Here is a 9484-nt window from a genome sequence, read left to right as displayed (position 1 = left end):
TGAGCATCCCTCCAGGAAAAAACAAGAGGAAGGCAGAGAGGAAAACCCCAAAGATTATGAAATAAAATACAGGCAGGGGTGGGAGAGGAGGAACTGAGGGTGAGCAACTCCGGAGGAAAGAGGACAGCGTTACAAGCAAGGAGCTCAGGCTGGACTATCTTAAAAAAAAAAAAAAAAAAAAAAAGAGAGAGAGAGAGAGAGAGGAAATCTCATTAGACAACAGGCAGCTGCTCCACGAGTAACTCTGCACTAGGGGACACTATTGTACCATAAATCGGAACAGATGCAGCAGAAGAAAGTCCAGTTTCTAGCAAGAAACGGAACACCTCCCTCCTTTTTTACGGATTTCTGACACTGACACTGTACCAGGATGGCCCTTCGTCCCCCTCTTCCCAACTCCTGTCATTTTTTACAGCCCATACAAACACCACAATTTCTAACTCACCTCATGATGGTGACGGGTCCTGTTTCTTGGCACGTGTTTCTCTCCAGGTCCCTATTCCTGAGCAAAACACGATCAACATTTGCTGTCGGGATGGCACTTTTCTGCGTGCCACAGGGCAAAGTCACGAGCTGGGGACAACCGCGCTCGCCTCGCCCCTGGAGCTGGGTTTCTGCCGAGCCGATGGCAAAGCTCCCCCCTCACCAGGACGGACTCGAGTTTTGTAACTACGTAAGACGCTGCATATCCTGCGCCTATTTTGGGAAAAGCTAAGTAGAAAACATCATTCTTGGCAGACCTTTCCGTGCAGGAACCCCTGTGGTATGTGATCGCACAAGGACACCCAAACACATCCTCCTCACCAAAAGCATCACTTCCCTCCCAGTGTCTTGCAAGCATTTTCTATCTGTAAATACACATTTATCGAGGTCCCAGCTGCTATTTGCTGGGGTGCTCCACCTCTGCAAGACCTACCGAGAGCCCAGTTGCCATCAGAAGTGGTTTGGCTCCAACAGGTCCCCGCACCAGCAGCCCCAGACGGTGCCCTGCGTCCGGTGAAGTTGGGCAACAGCAAAGGCCAGTTCAACTGGACCAAACTCCAGCTCCGAGGAGCTGGGCCAGCGAGTCCCCCGATATCTCAGCCCGCTCCAGGTGCTGCCCTCAGCAACTTCTACGCTGTTTTTAACTGAGTGTTCACTATATCATTATAAATGATTATTACGTGAAAATTACACTCTAGTGCTGCATGTAGATAAAAATGTATTGTAGAGAAGAGTAATCTGTATGCAGAGACTTTAAAATAAGACACAGAAACCAGTAATTGTTAAAATTTAACTTGCAACATTTTAATTTAATTTTCAGCAATCTTTTTTTAAATAGTCTTTCCTATTGCACAAAAACCACTGCTGTTTCTCTTGCCATAACCATCGTCTCATAAAAAAAAAAAAAGACAAAAAGGAAAAAGCATACCTCTGGTACAATAAAAATGCTTTGCAACACACACATACATATAGCTTTACTGTATAATACTTTAAAATTTGGGAATTATTTGTGCATTATTTCTACATATTCTGAAACTGAGTTTTCCGTGATGATTTCTATTTACAGTTGCACAATGCCTTTAATGCTTGGAGACACAGCTATAATACTCAATGCTAACCCTCGAAAGGAAGTTTTTAGCCAACTCTTACACACACTTTCTCAAAGCAGTCTACAGTTACATCTTTGAACTAGGAGCTCTGCCCTCCTGTGGGACTAGGGGGAACTGTAACACTCCTCTACACGAACAGCTTTTAGCCCTCTTCCACTTTACAGATTCTTAGAATTTTCTAAAGGAGTCTCGGATCTTGTTGAAAATTCACATCCATAAATTGTTATGCAGGTGAATTTGCTTTTCTAAGTGCCTTTTGCTGACCCAGGGATATGCAGACTGTGGTATGAAGAGTGAACTTACACTCTTCTGCGTATCTGTAAAGGTCATTTCTCAAGCAGACCCCTGCCCCAAGCCAAACTCCTTTAGCTCACTCTTACTCTGCAGTATTAAAACTGTTTTCTTTCTTTAAGATAATATCAAGTAACTTAATAAATACCATATCAAAACATACTTGCTATTCATTTATCAACCATTTTTCCAAGTAGGAGTCTTCATCCTACAAGACTTTCTATTTTTGTCTTGATGTATCACACATCTAGGGCTGGGCTTTGCTCCAGCAAAAGGCAGGCAAGCACTACTTTTCTGTGGTGTCACTGGAAAAGCGCAGGAATGTTTCCTTCTGACCAAGATTTTGAAGTTTTTCTTTACAACAGAAACATAGCCCAATCTGTTTTTTCACCATACTGTACTCAAAATCAGATTCACTCATGTCTCATCTGGACTCAGACGACTGATCTCCAGGTCTTCCTAGAGATCTTTCCAAGGGCCTTGGGCTGTCTCTTTTCTGTGGGGTGTGAGGGAGGTGAACACTCTTGAACAGGATCAAATATCATACATAGCTATTTTTAAAAAAGGACTTCTGCATTATTTATTTTTTTAAATTTTTTTTTTTTTAAAAAAAACCTTGGTCAATAGTTCAGAAAGGCAGGCCTGATCCTGCACTGGACTCTGAGCATCCAGAGCTCTACTTTTACATAAAACCTCCTGAAGAACTGGAGTGATAATCTGGATCCTGCAGCCATCACTTACAGGACCAGTCCCATCGAAATAAGTTTCAAATGCACGCTAGGATACTGCAATTTTAAAACTGCTCCCTCAGACAAGATTTTTCTAGAAGTTTGGAAAATGCTGGCAGATCTGCTGTGCACAAAAGCATGTCTGAAGAGCTGCTCGTTCGGGGTGCGAGAGGGGCTGAAGCCCGAGTTCCCGGATTTGCAGACCCAGGCACCAACCCTGCAGGTCTTACAGACATAATTACCTTGAAAACTGAAATCCAAAGCAGAAGCAGCTGGGAGCCGGGCAGGAATTATCCTGACCTCTGCTGTGTAAATAATTTAGCGGCTGTTTGAAGACTCTGAAAACTCTGCCCTCTTTATTTGTCAGTATTTCCCCGAGTGCTGCGTACACCAAATGCTGTGTTTACATTTCCCACTGACTCAGAGAGTTAACGCTCTTTGTAGAGTTGTAAAATGAAGCAGATGCCCAAATACAGGCTTTGAAGAGTTTGTTTATGTGAGTTTATCATCAGATCAACAGTTTTCTGGTGCTGGCTAGCGGTGGTGGCTCCTTCATCCTAAGCGGCTGCGTATGTCCAAGCAGTGCGCCTGGGGAAGGGGTTGGCCATTCCCGGCAGCGGCTGTACCACCAAGGAGCATAAATCATGGTCTGTCCACCTTTATTATTACATATCGAATAGCGATGAAGGCTTGCAAGCCTCCATCGTGTCTTCTGGAAGGGTTCCGAGATCTCCGTTGCCCATCTGAGATCTTAGGGGAAGGTCTAGCCTCCTTATGAAGGGGCCACGGCCGCCTTTCCATTCTCCCTATGGCTTTCTCCAAAGGGTTCCTCATCCTTCTCTTTTATGGAGAACTTTTTCCTGAAGGCTTGCGTTAAGCTGGAGGAAGAAGCCTTCCTAAACGTGGTAAGTCTCTTCCGAAAGTTGCCCCCCGAGAAGAAATAGAGAAGCGGGTCAAAGCAGCAGTTGGAAGCTGCCAAGGGGAGCGTTACCACGACCGATTTCTGTAGGTATATGGCATCCTCGCAGCTGGCGTTCTTCAGCCGCAGCACGTGGAGGTGAACCGTACGCAGGATGTGGTATGGGGTGAAGCTCACCAGAAAGGTGGCCGTCACGATGATGATCATCCAGACCGCCTTCTTGCGGTTAGCCTGGTTCTTCTTCAAGGAATTTTTCAGTAAGGTCCTTATGATCATTGTGTAGCAGATAGTTATGACAATAAATGGAAAAATGAAGCCCACAAATAGGGCAATAAAATCCAGGATCACAACTAGATTTGTCTTCTGAGAGTCTTCTGGGGGTTCAAAGCACTTGGTCTTGTTGCCATATTGGTATGTCCCGTTTCGCAGGAAGGGAGCGCTTGTCAGGGTGACAAAAATCCAGATGCCGACGCAGACAAACTTAGCCTTCTTCTCCGTTACCAAATTGATGTTCTGGACTGGAAAAACAATGGCTATGCAACGGAAGAAGCTCATCGCAGTCATGAAAAATATGCTGCAATACAGGTTGACGTACAACGCGTACGAACTGATCCTGCATAGGAAGTCACTGAAGAACCAGTTCCCTTTGTGGACATAGTAGATGACACGCAGGGGCAGGGTACACACGCAGAGGAAGTCGGACACAGCAAGGTTCAGCATGTACACCTGGAAGGCCGTCTTCTGCCGGTATGTTTTTATGAGGACGTACAGCACAACGCCATTGCCGACAAAGCCCGTAATGCTGATCATGGAGTAGAGCGTGGAATAGACTCGGTTTCGGAAGTCGTCGATGGAGTGGTGGCACGACAAGTTAGCAAACAGTGCCGTCATGTTGCCTGGCTGAGGCACCGATTCTGCCTGGCGATGAATGTCGGGCCTAAGGATGAAAAACTCAGGTGAGTTATGAAAAGCAGCACACGAAAATAAAATGCCATTATAAAATAGGAGGAAAACCTGTCATCTCTCTCATATGGGAGAGAACAGCTAGGAAGGGATGTGGATCCGCACAGATCCGTGTTACTACAACTATCCACTACAGCCACCTTTCTTAATGTGGTACCAGCAACTAGTGATGCAGAGATGAGAGGCACATTTTCATAAGCTCTCAGTACTGGTGGCATCCTTCTTCCACCGAATTACCAAAAACCTCTAACTCCTCCCAGTGTAATTAAGTGTAATTACTAGCTGTGGAAAAGATAGCACCTATTATATCTGATGAACAGGAAGGATTGCTGTCGCAGAGAGGATGCTGCAGGGCTCCAGTATCCCTGGCACTGCCTGGGCAGAGGTACTGCTGCAGCGCCTGGCAGATGGAGGGGGAAGCTGCAGGGAGGCTCATGTCAAGGGGAACAAATCTCTTGGTCTGGAGATATCTCTGCCATCCAGGTAACTCCCTAGCAAAAGATTTCTTCTTGGGTTTGCTTTTGCACATTGCTTTGATTTACATTAGCAGGTCTGGGGCTCTCCGGCGCAGTCAGACCCTACAGCCAGTGAGGGTTTTTGCATCCGCTCAGCCAGCCTTTTGTGAAATTTTATCATTTCCTTTTGGTATTCATTTGAGTGCAGTGAGACATGACAGACACTCTTAATTTGGGTTGTCCTAAAGTAAAGCAAGAGAAAAATAACGCACATATTTTTCCCATTAATTTTCAATTTCTGATGGTTCAAACACAGAATCTCGCTTGCAGTCTGAGACCATGAAAAACCCCAATGATCAGAACTGCAGAAAACATGCAGGCTGAAATAACAGGACTTGGGAAAAAGAATGATGAAGGCAACAGCTGGGACAAGATCGGTTATGAGAACCCACCCCATGTATATGCTTAAAACAGATGTTAAATGGTACATATTTTCATCCATAAAAATAGCCTGGCTGCACTAAAGTAGAGTCTCTGTCTCTCTCTGGGATTTACTGCAAATTCAGAACCATACTGGGATACTCAAGGTGTTTAGGTTTCAGTCAAGTTGCAGCTATTTGCAATTTTTACTCTTAAAACAATCCTTTGATTATCTGCAATGCACAAAATACATTAAAGCTCAACAGATATCAGCAAAGCGGCACAGATAGGAGAGGAGGCACAACCTGACAGGAGAGAGGATATTTTTTCCCCTTGGGCTATTTGTGGACACGTAGGGGGGGTGTGAGCGACGGACAGTGCGACTGCACAGAGGTCTTTGGCCAGAAGAGGCAGCCAGGACTCAACATCCCCTGTCAAAAGCCACAGATCAGCACATTGTACGTCATCACTTACAGTTCACCTCAGCTTGCATAAATGAAGCTTATTTAGCAATGCTCATTGTAAATAACCTATTCATCAGAGAGGGGCAATGAGTTAGCAGCCGGGTCTTCTCCCTGCCCCACAAATGCCGCCTCTGCGAGGACCAGCCAGCAACACGGAGCTGCTGCCCCGGTGGAGTGGTGCAGAGCAGACCGAGCCCTGGTCCCCTGGGAGATGCCGAGAGATCCAGCCTTCAGCCCTCACCGCTGGCATCCTCGCTTGCCCGAGGTCTTCGCTTCAGACTTGAGGTTCAAGTTAGGAAAAGAGCAACAATCCAATAATGTTTTAAAATCTCCAAGATAGGGCTAAAATTAAGTTTGTGGTAACATTGGTCTGATTTTAATCAATTGCTTGGGAGCAGCAGGTAGTGCAATATTCTCTGAAGAAAGCTGCACGATCCCCACTCCTTGTTTTTATCTGTCAAGATAATCTGACGCAGGTGATGAAGCTCTTATTACCGTTACTTCTATTGCTGGGTTAATGCCTAGCAAGCAGAACTGCTGAGCAAAACCCCACTGTGCTACGCATCATATATCACTTCTTTCTCAGACATTAAAAAAAACCAAACCACACCACAACCAAGATGTTCAAGATCAAGAGGCTGGAGTGAGGTCTTTTGCACGTTGAGGCTTTTTGTATCTGCCTGCATCTCCGGGCAGTTATGATCAGGATGAAGAAGGAGCAGAAAACGGGACTTGCACAGCCAACTCAGTAGATTAAAAAAAAAGATGTTTTGCCTAGAAGCAGTAATGCTATTTAACACTTGGAGAAGGGAAGAGGCTGCAGATGGAGAAACGCTGAGGAGCACTGGGGGATCTGGGCAGCGCGGGCAGAACCTGCGTCTCCCAGCAGCACATTTTGGGTCAGGTTCCCGTGCGCCTTTTGAGAGGGCACCAGCAATGCAGAAGGTACTGCTGCCTTCCTGCTGCTGTGGATTTCTCTTCCCTTCCCCCAGTTTAGCTATCCTGCCTAAGAGAGAACCAAGAGATATCAGTAAACGTCTCAGCCCATCATTTGCTCATTAGATAAACTTCCTTATTTAATCTTTGTGCCTATTTGTGCACACTTCTTCAGTAGCATTGAGCTGGATTATACACTTTTTACCTCCTTTGGGGGCTAAATTTCAAACTTTCAGCTGCTAATCTTAAAGTTGTTAGCAGATAATGAACAACCATGCGAGGTATTTGTCTAAAAGACTATGGAGATCTGTTATCTACCATATTTCTAATAAAAACAAAAAGGAAACAGAAAAGAAAAACTGATGACTACAATACTGAAGTGGACTGCTAAAGTATAAGAGAGCTCCACACCTAGAAATATATCTGTGAAAACAAAAAAAACCCCACAAAACACCATTTCCTAGCTGAGGCTTTAGACCAGGTTTGCATCATGAGTTAAAGACAGATAGGACTTCTGCCACTTTTTATTTCTGCATAGTCGTGGTTCACGGAAGCATTTATTTATGTGCTGGTGAATTCAGCTCATTAGGAATGTACACAAGCAGGAGGGAAGAGCGATGGCTGGCTGAGAAATGTGCTCCAAAGTAAGCAAAACCCTAAAGAACAGAGAGCTGCGCTGCTATTCTCCAAGTCTCATGCTGCACAGCTAGATTTATAGTCGGTCAGAAGCAGATTGCACTAAATTTAATCACACAACCAAAAAGCACACCGCCAAAGAAGGTAGCACCGTTTCCTTCGAGCGCAGAGGTAAAGCGTCCCCAGGAACGCTCGGAGCGCTGACACGGGCTGAATTTAACATTTTTGGGGAGAAAAGCCGCAGAGAACTGCCCCCAAACCCCTTCGCGGGCACAACCCCCCTTTCTGCGAGAAGAAACGCAGCTTTGGTCCCCGAAAGAGGAACGGTACGAGATACTCCAAAGCCAGCCCCAGACGCTAATTACCCACCTCATTAGCACCAAAGAGCAATAACCGAGTTGACCGTGGGTATTTAACCCGGGTCGCGAACCTCTCGCTCTCCTCCACCAGCCCTGTCCCGGGGGCACCGGCACCACGGGCATCCCCCCCAGCCCAATTTACCCCCCCAGTCCCCAACCCGCAAACCCCAGCGAGGACGTACCGGAGCCGAGGCGGGCGCGGAGCTCTGCCCGAGCCGCCCCCCCCCTCCGCCGCCCTTAAGCCCGGCCGCGCCCCGCCGCAGCCCCGGGGAGGGACCCGGTCCGCCCCCGTTCCCCCCCCCCCGCTTCCCTTCCCTAAACCCAGCTGGGACCTCCAGTTGCTCCCCCCCTCCCAGCTCCCTGGAGCCACTGGGAGCACTGGTCCCAAAGGCGGTGGGTGCCCCGTTTCCCCCAGTAAGGAACAACCCCCACCCGGGACTCGTGTCCTCTTCCAGCTGGGAGAATCCCTGATCCCAGGTGCTCCCACTGAAAGAAAGCACCTGCGTAGCCACAGCTTTCACACCCGTGCTGAGTGGGTGGGTGGGTGACCACCTGGCTGAAGTTTAAGGCCATTTTTTTTTCTGCCCCAGCTGCGTTTCGATGGCTGGTTTGGGGGGAGTTTCTGCAGACTTGCGCGTTCTCTAGCCGGGTGAGGACGGCCAGGCTGGTTGCACGGTCCACCCAGGTGGGATCCAAAGCGGGGAAATGGTGGCAGTTCGACAGCATCGTGGGGGGGGGGGCAAGTGCAAATGGGGCAAACTCGGCTGCACGCCGGCAGTGGGGCGGGAAGGTGCCCCAGTAAAACCCGTGGTGTGCTTGGCTGGTTACTATGCACTGAAAATTGCACCGGTGGAGGCAGGTCCTTCCACCTTGGGGCAAGTCAGCTGCTGAAAAGTCCCCACCCACATGCTGCCGAGCCTCCAAGCAGTTTGCTGCTCACCTATTTAAAAAACGGAGGCTGCACACAAATGTGCTCGGTGCTGACTTCTACTTGCACTGGACCAACATATGCACCAAATGAGATTTTTTTTCCTGCACTCAGGGGCAAACATTGCCCCTACGCTGTCCGGGAAGTGGTGGCATCGCCCTGCCTTCTGCAGAATCGGGGTTCCCAAAGGTGCGGCTGGGGTGATCTTGATCATTGATGCCCGGCAGAGCCGTTGGGTCTGTCCCTGCAGCATCGTCAGCCCTGCAGCCCCCGTGCCCCTGCGGGGGACCAGGAGGAGCAGAAGTCTCTGCCAGCCCTTCCTCAGGATGGGAGGGTCATGCAGGCGGTGGATGCAGAGATGCTGCGGTGGCCAAGGAATAGCTCTGACACTCATCCGGGCCCCAGAAAGGTGATTTTCTTCCATATGATCCCAACTGACCTCTGGTAGTAACTCAATATTAAAGCTTTAGTTTCTCGTGGGAAATAACTATACTGAGTAAATACGTTTCCTCAGAATTAAGAATTAAATCCCAAAGTGGCAGGCACAAAAAAAAAGATAGTAACCAACAGATCCTGTAAATGCTGCTGTCTGCTCCCGGGATGTACATCTCTCCACGTCCTCCTGTTTCCACGGCACTTCCATGGTGTGGAGGTCACACGAGGGGACCCCTCCCTGCCTGTCCATGCCCCTGCACGAGGGTCCCCAAGGCTGCTCCTGTCCACGGCCCTTTTTCTGCTCTGCAGGACATCCCATGCTGTTATTTAGGAGTGCTCAGTGTAGGAAGGAAACATT

General features: G+C 48.0%; 1 protein-coding gene across 1 annotated transcript; it reads right to left on the bottom strand.

The window, feature by feature from the left end:
- Nucleotides 1-1181: 1181 nt before the first annotated feature.
- CYSLTR1 (cysteinyl leukotriene receptor 1) lies at nucleotides 1182-7959 on the bottom strand. The gene is made up of 2 exons (XM_075054190.1): nucleotides 7946-7959; nucleotides 1182-4467 (listed from the first exon to the last, which is right to left on the bottom strand). The coding sequence occupies exon 2, from the start codon at nucleotides 4419-4421 to the stop codon at nucleotides 3384-3386; it is 1038 nt and encodes a 345-aa protein (XP_074910291.1). The 5' UTR covers nucleotides 4422-4467; nucleotides 7946-7959; the 3' UTR covers nucleotides 1182-3383.
- Nucleotides 7960-9484: the final 1525 nt, after the last annotated feature.

This window comes from Buteo buteo, chromosome 22 (assembly GCF_964188355.1).
Source record: "Buteo buteo chromosome 22, bButBut1.hap1.1, whole genome shotgun sequence".
In the NCBI taxonomy this organism is placed as follows: domain Eukaryota; kingdom Metazoa; phylum Chordata; class Aves; order Accipitriformes; family Accipitridae; genus Buteo; species Buteo buteo.
Note: the sequence above shows the minus strand (reverse complement) of the source record. Positions and strands in the feature narration are given on the sequence as shown.

Coding starts and splice junctions, on each gene's coding strand:
- CYSLTR1 (XM_075054190.1), bottom strand. CDS start 4,421: ATGACGGCACTGTTTGCTAACTTGTCGTGCCACCACTCCATCGACGAC.